At 40.5% G+C, this 14,836-nt stretch overlaps 1 protein-coding gene across 1 annotated transcript in view; it reads right to left on the bottom strand.

Annotated features, from left to right (window-relative positions):
• ELOVL2 (ELOVL fatty acid elongase 2) overlaps positions 1 to 14,836 on the bottom strand; it is a 49,631-nt gene that overhangs the window by 5,356 nt on the left and 29,439 nt on the right. Inside the window, exons 4-7 of the mRNA XM_005878443.2 lie at positions 9,700 to 9,777; positions 5,161 to 5,332; positions 2,143 to 2,267; positions 1,508 to 1,642 (exon numbers count right to left, since the gene is read on the bottom strand). Coding sequence (XP_005878505.1) covers positions 1,508 to 1,642; positions 2,143 to 2,267; positions 5,161 to 5,332; positions 9,700 to 9,777 — 510 coding nt within the window. The remainder of the gene's footprint in view (positions 1 to 1,507; positions 1,643 to 2,142; positions 2,268 to 5,160; positions 5,333 to 9,699; positions 9,778 to 14,836) is intronic.

The raw sequence follows: 14,836 nt of genomic DNA, 5'->3' as shown, positions 1-14,836 counted from the left end.
CCCACCCCCATGGCTTTGTTTGGTTCTATCAATGCCTATTTCTTTAGAAATTCTCAAAGGAAACTTTTATCTCTTATAACAGACAAAGCCTAGCCAGTCTACTTTCAGAAACACAAGAGCTGAAAAACTGTCCAAAGTTCAGTTCCCACAGTTGTACTTTGTATAAAACACTACGGGTTGACTTTCAGCAAATGCAAATTAAAAAATCAGAAAGCACTTGTATGTCTGAAGAAGAAGAAAATACAGCTGAATACAATTTAAAAAGTACTGTTTTGAATATAAATGTATGTTCTCATTTTTTTCACGAAGTTTTCTATTTCTCCAGCCCACAAAGGAGAGCAAATTAAACCTAAACCAGCCCGGCCAGTGTGTCTGAGTGGTTGAGCGTGGACCTATAAATCAGGAGGTCACAGTTGGATTCCCCATCAGGACACATGCCTGGATAGTGGGCTCAATCCCAGTAGGGGGCGTGCAGGAGGCAGCCAAACAATGATTCTCTCTCATCACTGATGTTTCTATCTCTCTCTCCCTATCCCTTCCTCTCTGAAATAAAAATATATTAAGAAAATAAAAAACAAACAAACCTACAACCACTTGAGGCCTGTGCGGTTACCACTTTATCAGTTCTTGTATCACAGAGTTGCTTTGAAATTGCATTTTGAAGCTCTCCTCCCTTTAAATTGTTAATTAAAAAGAAAATAACACTTGTCCTGCCTGGGTAGCTCAGTTGGATGGAGCGTCATCTGTGGATCAGGTGACGGTTCTGTGTAAGGTCGACGGTTCTATTCCTGGTCAGGGCACATACCTAGGTTGCGGGTCTGTCCCGGTCGGGATGTGTACAGAAGCAACCAGTTGATGTTTCTCTTTCATATCAATGCTTCTCTCTCTCTCTCCTCTCTCCCCCCGCTCTTCTTCTCTCTCTAAAAAAAAAAAATCAGTAAAAAACAAAAACATATCCTCAGGTGAGGATTAAAAAGAAAAGAAAATGACACTCAAAAAAAAGTCAATGTGACCTTTGCACACTCGTTTGCCTTAAAATAATGCTTTCCAAGGGAACAGTGAGTCTATACATCACAGTAGCTGATATGGAAACAATTTTTTAATATTAAACTCATTTAGCCCATGATTTTCTTCATTCATATAAATTTCCTGGATCCGTCTTACTGTATACAGTGTTTAACTTTTTGACTTCAGGCTTTGGTAGCACTGTGCAACTGTAGGATACAAATGCATAATATTTGATAAAACTTTATATGTATACATTGAAAAATGTCTACAGAATGCCCACTCAACTGACACTGGATAAGTTATCCTCTGAGGAGGACTTCCTTCGTTGGGAGAACAGTTAGGGATGCAGGTTTCATTTTTACTTTGTGCATCTCTGTTATTTGAATTTATCAACAAACATGTGCTACTATACTATTTAATCAGTAAAATGAAACAAATATATAATGTAGAAGTGCACAGTCTCTTATGTTTTACCATTGAACGTTTACATTTAACTTACCTGGAAATAAAAATTTAAGAACAGGATGACTAGTGTAAGCATGTAAGAAGATTGGAAGATCAGACACCCGAAGGGGAAGCCACAGGGTTTCACGACAGCACTCATGGTGTGGGTGATGGTGAGCACGAACTGCACCTGGAAGGGCAGGAAGGGCACCATGTGAGAGAATCAGCCGAGCCACACACGGACCGCTGTGAAGTTTTGTACATCTAGAGATCAATTACTTTGACTCCTTAAATTGTGTAAGAATAAAACAAACAAAAAAAAAACAACGCTAAAGCAGCCTGCTATCCTCTCCAGAAAGGTTATTAGTAAGTAACTATAATTGCTCATTTAATTGTTCATTACTTTTCTCATGGAAAGGTAGCAGCTGAAATGATTTAACAACATTAATTTTAAAAGTATTGTCTACATTTCAAAGCAAGAATAAGCTAATTACATACGCAAAGGATGTTTTAGCATGCAAGGTTTCATTCTTAATAGGCCCTCTTTAGAGAAAAATAGGCATCTCTATCACCTGTGGCAAAGCCGCTGACTTCTAGGAAGGCTGGGATTGCTGTGACCTTTCCCCAACCCATGCGAATATGTAGGAACTTCACATGGAGAAGAGCTGAAAGGAGGGAGGGAGGACATACCAGTTGAGCCTGGGTGAGGTATTTCTTCCACCACAGATACTTGTGCATCGACGGAAACACAGACAGTCCGTAGTAGGAATACATAAGAATGTGGATAAAACTGTTCAGAGTGGGTCCAAAGAAACCTATGAAAGTACCACACAGGAATTACTGCTCTTCTAGAAAGTAGGACTGTTCGTTCTTTGTCAAGTGAGATCCTTCCTGCTCATCATGAAGATGAATAACAATATGACACTAACAGTTCACACTGACAAAATCCCTGATTACTGTGCCATCACTCCAGGATTCAGCAAGTCACCTAATAGGACTAAACTACATAGTGCTTAGAGTGCCAACCAAACCGGTAATTCCTGTTGTGCAAAGGTTTTACTGTCCCTTTAACTCATTGCTGTCAGCTAATCAGGGAGAAAAAAAAAAGTTAGCTTAAAGCCAATGACAGAAGTATCTGCTTTAGCTAAATCTTCGATGAGCCATTCTGATTGTAGAAAGAGAGCCTTCAGCCCTGGCCGGTTTGGCCCTAGGACTAAACATCAGCGGGTTCGATTCCCGGTCAAGGGCACATACATCGGTTGCAGGCTCCATCCCTGGCCCTGGTCCAGGGCACTTGTGGGAGACAAGCGAGGCAACCAATCGATTGTCTCTCTCACATTGATGAATGTTTGTTTCTCTCTTTCTCTCTTCCCCCTTCTCCCTTCTCTCCACTCTCTAAAAAAAAAAAAAAAAATCAAGGGAAAAAATATCCTCGGGTAAGGATAAAAAAAGAAAAGAAAGAGAGCCTTCAGGACATGGTTGAAGAAGCTGCTCAAGAATCAAGGAAACTGCCGGAGCTCCAGTGGCGCAATCGGTTAGCGCGCGGTACTTATAAGAATCAAGGAAAATATGTTGCTCTTCATAATTAAGTTAATAAAATCTACCTGAAAGGAACCTAGGAGCCAGGAGACGCTGGGGAAGGTGAGCGAATATGGGGGAGAAAGAAGAGCCAGCAGCAGGATGGGGAAAGGCTGGGACTAAGGAGAGATGGGCCAACTCATGGACTAAAGGACAAAGACTGTAAAATCCGATGTTAGGGCATCTGCTGTGCTAGCTGTGCTGAAGCACTCCCCCAGCCCCTGCCACAATCTTCACATCCTCCTACACTGCCACCAGCGTGGTGAATGGTGTTTCAGGACACCAAGGAACAGTTCTGTGTTGGTCAACTAAGGGTCGAAAGGATGTAGCTGTAAGAGGGAAGATTCAGAAGGGATTATTTGCTGGAAACAGGGAACTCACTATTTATTATGAGGCTTAACTCAATCAATATGTGTACAGTGCTTACTAGTGTTCACTTTGGGCTGGGTACTGTTCTGTGTGTGAGCTTGGGGTCCAGAGGGCTGGTCTGCGAGCCATCAATTCTATTAAAAGATACTGTGGAGCTACACGACCTCCTATTAGCTAAGTTCTCTTGGATATGCTACTTTGACTTTGTAAATTTTTATTTTTCTCACCTGGAAAATGGGTATAATAATAATTATCTCTTAAGGCTTGTGGTAGGATTGAGATGTTATAATACTATATAAACTAAAAGGCACTGGTTAATTAATTTAAATTCTCTAGCCTGGTTTCCCAGTCCTGGGTTAGAGATCTGGATAGATAAATGCAAAGCAACGAGTAAGGAACAAGAGGAGTAACACCATGCATCTAGTGCGTCAAGAAACACTGGCTGGAATAACTTGGTAGGGCACTTGAATTTATACGAAAACACAAATATAGTTTCAGAGTACCAGGTACTCTGAGCTATATTAGTGGTATTTTTTAGCCACGTGAGTTTTCATTTTCATCAATTAAAAATTGTTGCTGCTTATAATTTTTATAATATTCTAGATTGAAGAGAAATTGTCTCACATGTAGTATTTTATTCATAGGAATTCTATGTCTTTATACAGTGATTATTTGAGACTCGCTTTATATGCTTAGTGATTTGTAATGAAACTGCTGACAATCATAAAAATAACTTGATCACTGTCCTTTGGTGTTGATTATAGTCTATATATTTATAGTCTATATATTGATTACAGTGTAAGTCAATTATGGTTTTAATCACTGAACTCAAGAATCCAGATTCTGTCAGGCCGGGAGAGGTGGGGCAGCATCTCTCTCGGCCCATGGCACCCCAGCAACTCCCTTCTTCAGACTGTGGGGTGAGTTTGCATCTTCACAGTCACTGATGTAGCCCAAATATCCTTGGTGTTTTTAAAATTTCATCTCCACAAGATCCTAAATCCTAGCACAAGATAATTTGACTTAAGTTTTAGCAATTCTGATTTTTCATAGAATATCCTTTAATTCTTGGGTATAAGACAATATCAGATAGAAAGTACTGCTCTCTCTAGCTCAGGGTTTCTCCAACTGCAGGTCATAACCAACCCATTAGTAAGTCAATGCAGTAAGGTTGTCACCAACTTTTTGAAAAAGTGAAATAGAATTTGAAATAAAAGGACAGAGCCAGGCTAAATATTGTCTCATGAAATTTTTGTTTCATTCAAAATATATAGATATGAATGAGTGGGTGAAACATATTATTGTAGTTCTTAGTAAACAAAACAAGCCAATACTCTGGTGGGTCAGCAACGTGGCTTTCATTTTCTCAGAACAGAAAAACAAGCCCTAAAAGTTGAAATGACTCGATCTATACCACGGCCAAGTGGTGACTGAAAGGTGCCACATTTCCTAGTATTTCTTCAGCCCCAGGTATTGGAGTAAAACCGCTCCAGCCAGGATATGTGCTTCTGGCCATTGGACATTTGGTGCACAAAAAAGAAAATATTTTTTAAAATTTAAGGTAACACTCAGACTTTGCCAGTATCAGAGACCAGAAACAAAGGGCCACTGGCTAACACGTGCATCCCTGTGTGACAAAGCGGGCTATGCCATGGCCCCTCGTCCTCTCCTGACCTGCACGCAATGCTCAACACAGGAGACACGCTAGAGGCCTTGCAAGATCCATTACATAGAAGTGAAAAAGTTAACAAAATCACTTACTTTGCCCACAAGGTATCCAGTTCAAAACACACCACCAGATGTTAAACATAGAGGCATGATGATATACATGAAGAAAAGTAATCTGACTGGTTTTTTTCCTCAAAACAAACAAAATCGTGTCCAGGAACTCTATTAATTTGGAGAAGTAGTACCACCATAACACCTTGGCTACCTGTAAAAAATGTAAAATGGGAAAAATAAAAGGTGAGCAATGAAAATGCGCCTGCGCTGCCCTGCCAGCATTCTGTGTCCTGCGCCCCACAGCATGCATTTCTGTCAGACTACCGAGAGAGCGTCTGCCTGGCGTCTCTGCCTCCATTGTTCCTTATTCCCAGCATTCCAACCTACTCTAGTATCATCTTTCCAAAATACGTGTCTGATCAAGCTACTCCCCTGCACCTACAGAACCAATGCATACTCCTCTTTTTTTTAAAAAAAAAATATTTTATTGATTTTTTACAGAGAGGAAGGGAGAGGGATAGAGAGTTAGATGAGAGAGAAACATCGATCAGCTGCCTCTTGCACACCTCCTACTGGGGATGTGCCCACAACCAAGGGACATGCCTTTGACCGGACTCGAATCTGGGAACCTTCAGTCTGCAGGCCGTCGCTCTATCCACTGAGCCAAAACGGATAGGGCTGCATACTCCTCTTAAAACCACCCTTCTCTGGAGCTCTACCTCTTTCCTTTCTCAGGCTGAATCAACTGCTTCTTCATGTATATTCCCCAACTATTTTATGCCTCTTTTAATAACCACATAAAGTGTAGTCAGTGTTATGAATCTATCTTTCCCAAAAGACTGCCAATCACTTGAAGACAGAGACTGTCTTGCCTTTGCTCAGGGCCTCACACTCAACAGATCACTACTGTTGGTTACGCTAGATTTCACTTGTTATCTATTCCTCTAATGTACATGTGTGTCTCCTAACATTATACTACCCGGGAGCAGTCCACGACTACTCCTTCCTTGCCTCTTCCTTAAACTAAAAGGTTCAAAATCAAGATGCTTTTCTTCCTCACTGGCAGTAGGTCGTGAGCACCACTTCCCTTCCCTCTGAGCCCCTCAGCGCTCACATGCCAACATGAGAGGAGACGCTATATAACAGGAACTTTGAAATTAGGATACATGCTATCTATTCTCAGGAAGATAAGGTGTGGTGGCTTCTTATGTTTGAGGTAACAATAAATCTTCAAAATATTAATCCAAAAAAATTAAACCATAAATATAAATAATACATACATGCAACAATGACCTTTGGAGGACTGTAAGGTATCCCAATGTGTACTGGTCTATGATGAGATATCAGAAATAAAATGGGTGTAGAGATATCGATATATCTTCCTTTTTTTCTTTTTTGCATTTTTGCTTTGAAGGTGCTTTAAAAATGTACATGTTAAAGATTTTAATTAAAAGGATTTCCACCATCTCCCTCATTAATAACCCATGTTTTTTATTATGGAAATTTTCAAACATTCACAAGTGCAGGGAGAACAAGTATAATAAAATTTGTGGCATCTATCACTGAATTTCAATATGATTCCAAATTTGTTGAATCAATTCTATTTCCCACCACTTTTGGGGGGGGGGATGAGTGCAGCATATAAGAAAATTCAAAGTATTATTTTATCTATAAAAACTACTAATAGTGAGTTTTTTAGACACAACCACAGTGACATTATCTAATAAAATTAATATTTCCTTACTATCTTCTAATAGCCTTGTCCATGTTCAAACCTATCTCAAAAATGTCTCTTTGTAAATGATTTGTTTAAATCGGGGTCCAAACAAGGTCCAGCTGCATTTGTTTGCTATAGTTCTTAAGTCTCTTCTAACCAATCACTCTCCCTTTCCTTGCTCCCCCCTTTTCTTTCATGTCTTTTATTCTTAAAAAAGTTAGATCAGCTGTTGTAGAGAATTCTAATAATATTATTATGGATTTGGATGACTGTTTTTTCCTGGTTTTATTTAACCTGTTTCTCCATCCCCCACATTTTCTGTAACTAGCACTTAGAGGTTTGATTGGACTCAGGTTAAGTTGGGGGCAAGATTCCTTCATAGGTGGTTTTGTAAACTTCCTATCACATCAAGAGGGACACTATTTCTTTTTCTCTCTCTCTCTCTTTTAAAGTTTGTTCTTATTTATTACTCTTAGAAAAATCCCATTTTTGACTGGACTCTGCCTTAGAGGTAGAAGCTCTCAGAGAAGGTAGCCCATGCCTCTTGGCAATCTGTTCCTGGAGTTTTTCTTTGGCCTCCTTCACTCTCTTGGCCAGAAGTTTAGCATATTCTGCAGCCTCTTACTTATTTTTCTTAGTACATTGTTTCTTCAGAGCTGACGTTTATGTTGAAGGACACGTGGGGTAACAGGACACTGAATCTCGGGTGCTTTGGTCTGAGGTTTCTAACCTTCTTTCTCACAACATATTGGTGGACATCATCTTCCTCAGAGAGACTGAAAGTCTGCAGATTCCGCTAGCTCTTTTGGGCCCCAGGCGATGAGGCACAGTAGTATCAGAACGACCAGGAATAAATCTTTCTCTAGGAATATCTCTCTTGGTCATGTTTTACGATGATCAAGTTGAGAACTCAGATTGGCATCCATAAAGCAACCCAGAACAGATCTGCTCTCTCTCCCCAGTTCTTGGTCTATGACAGGAATGTCCCTTACTCAGCAGCCAGCAGACATGGCCAAAAGACACCTGCTTAATAGGGAAACCTTGTTTTTTCATTTCCACCACTAATTCACACCACATAGCCCTTCCATTCTTCATCCAGAGTGTCAGCAGCAACTTCTGTGGCCATATGCTTCTGAGTTTGTGTTCATCGTCCACCTCAATGAGTCTCTGGCAGCCAGATGCTGGAAAAGAGGTGTTCAGCTTCATCCTGAAGCAGCGACCGCCTCTGAAGTCCATGAAAAAGAGGGGCATCATTTCTGGTACTCCTGTACAGTGAGTTCAGGTGTTAACAGCCTCATCCAATCCTTACGAAGTTTCCATTCAGCTTTCACCCAACAGTTTTATCATTTCCTCATCACTGCTGTCTAGATCCATGACTTAAGGAGGTATTCCAAATTGATGATTTCAATTCTCTTGTTCCTCATGCCTTTGCTCTTCTAGGAAGAACTCTTCCTCTTTGGAGATGCACACATGAAAGGCAAGAAAACTTTTGATTCTTTCCCTTTAATTTTTTTTCTACAATGAGTTGGTGTTTTGCAACCTTCAAAAAACAATGAGGGTTTTTTAGTATCATTTTAAGCTTGTGGTTTTTAAAATAAATTTAATATGTTTCAATCCATTGCAGTCAGTGTTCCTTTGGATACTCACCCTGCCCACATTCAGCAGAGGGAGTCCTGTCCAGGAGGATCTTTGGTCGACCAGCAGCCTTGGCTATTCCCTGGCTCTCCGCCATGAGAGCTCCTGGATTCTCCCCATACACATTTCCCACCCAACCCAAAAGCTGTCTGATTCGCAAAGAACCCATCCCTTCTGGTGGAAAAGTATAGTATTTACAGAACACAATCTGGGGATTCTCTGCTCATTGTTCCGCACAGACTAACTAGGCCTTTTCTACAGAAAGTTAAAAACATGTTTGTTTTAGAAAGAATCAAGTTATTTCTGATAGTTCCAATTTGAATCTATGATTATGGTGTTTCATTTAAATTTTTTACTGATCTCTCCTTTCTTTTATGTTTAAATATTAGTTGTAATGATATTAACATTATTGTATAATTACTTTATCCTACTGTGTACCTATAATAGTCTCAAAAAAGCAATACCAATATTTTTATTAATAGCAATAAAAAATTACTGAATACTAATAAGATATATCTCACTAGTGATGCCCAGTCAAAACACTGGATTTTAATGTTACTTGAAATAATTCTTCTTTGGCTGATTATGTCACCAACTTAATATATGGTATATTCATTTATTTTATTTTATTTCCAAATAAAATTTGGGAAGTTTCTTTTGGGAAGCTGCCCTGCTTTTTTATTTTTTTAGATTTAATTTTGTTTCATAATTATGTAAAACAGTTAATGGTTCCAAAGTCAAATGTAATACAATGCACATTAAGAGAAGTCCAGCTTCTATCTTGTCCCTTCTTCATTGTTCCCTGCCCCAAAGGAAACCACTTTGTTCGCTTTTGGTTTATTCTGCCATTGTTTCCTTTTAAAGACATGAGCAATACACACATGTATTCATATCATTGCTCGCACAAAAGGTACTACGCTGTAAACAAGGGCTACACAGGCTGCTTCTCTTCATGTAGCCATACCCTGGAGGAGGTTCTGTAACCCTGCAGAGACCCGCTCACTCCATGATGAAAGAGGTCCATTACGCGGGCATAGCACAATGTGTTCAGTCTGTCTCCCACGGTTGGCCATTTGAAAAGCATTTTTGCTACCAAACATTTCTATTAGAACAGGCGTTCCTTTCTCAACTACCCCAGCCCCCATCCTCATAGCTACGAGGAGGGAGCCTTCTGTTCTTTTCAGCAAGAAAAGGTTACAGGTGGCGAGTTGCTCCTCATGACTCACCCGGACATCGGCTTCCCCTGCACTGGCGAGATCCTGACACTGCAGGTTGTAGCCTCCTTCCCAACTGGAGAGAATAAGCTGCCAAAGAAACAAGAAAGGCGAGGGATCAACACAGGAATTTGGATAAAAACAATTTCCCACTCATGTTCCTAGTTGGCATCTACTTAAGGTTTGAGTAAAACTTCCCAGAACTTGACTTTGCTTTAGATCCTGTCCTTAAACACTTATTGTCAAAGGGTTTAATTCTTGCTGTGAACTGATACCAATGGTTACAGTCCTTACAGAAGTTAATGTAATTTACTTCTAACATTTTTTCTTTTTAAATTAAATCTAAAAAAGAAACAGAATTTAGCTACCATTTGAGTAAAAAAATATTTTGTGTAAGGAATTACCTGGTCATATATTTCCACAAATGAAATGTAGAATTAAATGTAAATAAATGTGAGGAAACTACACCATAATTTTAATAATACTCTATATTGGTATAGAGTATTTATCTTAATTGATCATCTCAATAATTTTATGAAGTACGTATTTAGTATCATTTTACAGATATGAAAACCAGGGCTCAGAAGAGTTCTTATGCCACTTCTTCATTAATCTATGCTACGTGGTAATCAAGCATTTGTGTGACTATAATTGATTAATGTCCATATTCCCCTAGCTCAAAATAAAAAAGCTCCATGAAATCTATGCTTTTTTTCATTCATCTTTGTATCTATAGTCCCCTGTTCAATGCCTACCACATAAAAAATCCTCAGTAAATACACAAGTAAATTACATAACTAGAAAGTAGAACAATGGTTGGAATTCAGGCCTTTTAATTCCTTATCTAGTGTTCTTCCCACAAAAAAGGTTTTTTATTCTTTGTGGAAAATTCTACAGAAGAGGTTTTCTCCCTTCTTTCCACTATTACCAAAGAAAGTTAAACTTCTAAAATATTGCCCTAACCAGTTTGGCTCAGTGGATAGAGTGCCGGCCTGTGGACTGAAGGGTCCCAGGTTCGATTCCGGTCAAGGGCATGTACCTTGGTTGTGGGCACATCCCCAGTAGGAGGTGTGCAGGAGGCAGCTGATCGATGTTTCTCTCATCGATGTTTCTAACTCTCTATCCCTCTCCCTTCCTCTCTGTGAAAAATCAATAAAATATATATTTTCAATAAAAAAATTCTAAAATATAAGGCATTTGGCTTTGATTTACACAAGGTATTATATACAAAAGCTTTCTCTCTGCTGCTTATCAGAAATGTGTAAAGGCAGAGAACTGTCAAACTATATACACAGAGCAGGAGGGACAAGATGTTAATGAACTGAATATTAAAAAGAGATGAGATACTAGTATATAAAAGCCTAAGCAACTGTCCAGTTGTTTGACCCTTCGACTGGTAGTTATGACGCACAATGACCATAAGGGGGCAGACTCTCTGACCGGTAGCTATGACACACACTGACCACCAGGGGGCAGGGCAGATGCTCAATGCAGGAGCTGCTGTGCTGCGGTGACGGCAGTGGCGGTTCTTGGGTGATGTACCTGGAATCAGAAAGGAGGGAGCCCGATTCTGGGGTGCATCACCTGAGAACCACCCTCTTGCAATCTGGGACCCCTGGGGGATGTCAGAGAGCCAGTTTCGGCCCAATCCCCGCAGGCCAGAATGAGGGACCCCACCAGTGCATGAATCTGTGCATCGACCCCAGTTTATAATATTTTAGAATCTTTGTTTTTACTCTACTATCCTGACTTTCCTCTTTCCCTCTAATCAAAGCACTTTTCAGTTAACATCATAATTACAGATTACCAGGATAAATAGATCCAGTGAAAGGAAAAAAGACTGAATTTTCCTGATGGGATCTATTTATTACAAATCACCCTCCACAGTCCCTAGAGTTTTATGCACTTGGTGCTCAAGTGGAAACCAGTGACAGGCTACAGGGGGTATAGGGATACTTAAAAGTATAGGTGAATTTTTGTGTATTAGTGCATTTTTCAAACAGGAAAGCTGTTTAACACTGTGCAGAAAGGTTAATTAATATCCTCTATTAATATCCTCTACAGGCTACAGTTCTGTAGAAAGGAGCTCTACTCTCTTCACTGTACCCTAACAATATAGCAGTGGAGAGGACACACCATATCCTGTACCCCGCGACATTTCCTGCTTCCATTAGATTTACCCAGGCCACCCCCATCCCTGTATCACCTCTGTAGAACTACCTGACCATTTAAGAGCTAACAGCAGAATTAAGCAGCCAAGCTACAGGAGGCTCTATCTGCCTCACCCTGAACCATTCCTAACCCACTAGCTGGGCTGGTGTGCAGGAGCCACCCAACCTATGTGCTGAAGAAAACCAGGCTGTCAAACAGGCTTAGCCTTCAGGAGGCGAGGGCTACTCCAAAGTACGGCTAGAATCCACGGGCTTCTCCCCATCTCCACCACCTTAATTCAAGCCACTAGCATCTGTTGACTGTTGTACTGCAATCGTATCCGAACTGGACTCTGCTTCTATTCTTGCCCCACAACTCACTCTCATGTCCATTTTCCATGTAGCAACCAGAATAATCTATTTTAAAAGGGAGATCATATCGTTCCCCTCATTAAAATCCCCCAGTGGCTTTCCATTATACTTAGAATAGAAGTCAAATGCCTTACAAGGCCCTATTTGATATGCCACATCCCACCTCATCTTGAATCATTCTCTCCTGTGTCCTGTGTCCTTGCTACATGGTTTATTTTTATGGTCCTTGAAGAACAATCTTGTCACCGCCTCAAGAACTTGACACTTGCTGTCCCTCCTGCATGAACATACTCTCCCCAGATCTTTAGATGCCTGGCTTACTTTCATCAGTCAGTCTCAGCCCAAATATCACCTCCTCCGAGACATTCCTGCCCACCACCGGCCATCACCCTTCAATGCACTAGGGCAGTGACTGTCAACCTTTCTCACCTCATGGCACACCTACATTACTAAAATTCTGCAACACACCAAAAAATAGATATTTTTTGCTGATTGACAAAAAATAGGTATAATTTTGAATCATTCACACCAGATGGCTATTGTTTTGGCTGTTACAATTTTTTTATTTGACAATCTTTATTTCAAATCTTTTATTTGAAAAGAGGCCAGTGCCCCTGACTAAATAGTTGGGTACTGCATTTTTTATAAATATATTTTTATTGATATCAGAGAGGAAGGGAGAGGGAGATAGAAACATCAATGATGAAAATCATTGATTGGCTGCCTCCTGCACATCCCCCACTGGGAACCAAGCCCGCATCTAGAATGTGCCCTTGATCGGAATCGAACCCAGGACCCTTTGATCCATAGGCCGACACTCTATCCACTGAGCCAAGCCAGCTAGGGTGGTACTGCATGTTTTAAAAATTCTCTCGGCACACCAGTTGAAAATCACTGCAATAGGCAAAGGCTCTATTCTAGAATCAAGAATAGAATCTGACACAGGGAAGGAACTCAATACATATTTGTTGAAAGAATTAATAATTTTAGCAATAATTTCCTAGACTAAGCAAACATCTGGTCTGGGCATAACAAATCAGCAAGGTTAATGCAACTTATCATTCGACTGGTATCTATTAAATGTATCCCAAACTTATCAAAGAAAAGACCTTATGCCCATCCTGAAAGAGGTTACAATCGGAGGAGTTGAGGAGGTGGCAACTGATAGTAGAGATACAAAAGTGTGAGAAGAGAAAATGGATAAAATTTGTAGCAGGAAACTAGCTCCGTGCAGAAGTTCTCCCTAAGAAACCATTTACTTGGTTGTTCTTGTTTCTGTTGATGGTGACTGATGTTCACTTTAAAATGTAAAAAGCCTTTTCACACTTACTGACTCCTGCTGTACTCCTCTGTGAGCACTGTGTGCAGAACCTGCCGCTCCGTCTCTATCCCCCCGGCTAGTACACTTTGCACCACGTGCTCACTGAACAGAACTGATAACCCTAACATCTCACTCATGAGCGCCCTTGGACAAGTACCACATCTCCATTTCAGAGAGAAATTGCCTAAAGTCCAGAAGGCCTGAGGGCTTGCTCTAAATGATAGAGGAAGTTACAGATGACATGAATTCGGATCTCCTGACTCCACCACAGGAGCTCCGGCAGGTGTTGGAGCTGCCCTTCTAATACAGCTGCGCCCTGTGACAACAATCCAATTGGAGTATCTTCCCCTTGGTTTTACAGGGGTAAATTACTACCTCACAAGCTCATCCGTGAACTAAATTTCACCTAGCAGAGAACCTAAAACAAAACTTCCCCCTTCAGGGTCAGGTAAATCGGTAAGCACCTATGTATGTAATTTTAGACCTGTCAGCAAGGCTTTCCTCACCCCAAACCTCACCCATCTTCTGCTCTCCGACTGATGCCCCAAACTCCATTATTAGTTTTATTACAGTCATTTTAGGTAATGGTTGTTTACCATTATTAGAATGGTGAATTTCAGACTAATGTACATACTAAATTCCATAGGTGAGACAACCTGTTTTTTAGCAAGGATTTATTATTATTATTTTTTAGTTCAAGGATACAAGGAAGGCAGCTATACTTGTGCCATAAACAGCCATTTATAATTTCTATGAATGATTTTATCCTAACTTTTCCTTAAAAAAATATTTTATGTTTATCTCTGTCCCTCCTCCTGTCTCTCCCCCTCCCCATCCCTCTGTTTGTCAGAACTTAGGTTGTATAGGCAGGACAATTGTTTTGTTTTGTTTTTTGTAAAATACCTGGGTTTGGCACTTTACAAAGGTGTGGGGAGCACATGCTGTAATGAGGGCAGCTAGAGCTGAGCCGAGAAGAAGTCAGTTCTGAGAAACAGCTATCCCAGGGTCAGCAGACCTAAGATGTGGGAAGTATCCTTTAGGAAACGCTGTACTTGTATTTCAGTCAAACTAACTGCATTTGGTATTTAATTTAAAAAATGCTCTGTTACTCAATAGATGTCTATTCTCAGGCAAATCATGTAACTTTCCTAAGCCACAGTATCATCTATATATACAAAGAGCCAGGGGCTGTCACATCCGAAACAACCGAACTGGCTGCGTGGGGCGACCAGGCCAGCAGGGGGCTTAGTGAGGGACGACCAAATGACTGTGAACACCAGGCTGCGTGGGGGGGGCATTGAGGGAC

The sequence above is a fragment of the Myotis brandtii genome, unplaced genomic scaffold (genome assembly GCF_000412655.1).
Source record: "Myotis brandtii unplaced genomic scaffold, ASM41265v1 scaffold56, whole genome shotgun sequence".
Classification (NCBI taxonomy): Eukaryota; Metazoa; Chordata; class Mammalia; order Chiroptera; family Vespertilionidae; genus Myotis; species Myotis brandtii.
This window is presented reverse-complemented; position numbering and strand designations above follow the sequence as displayed.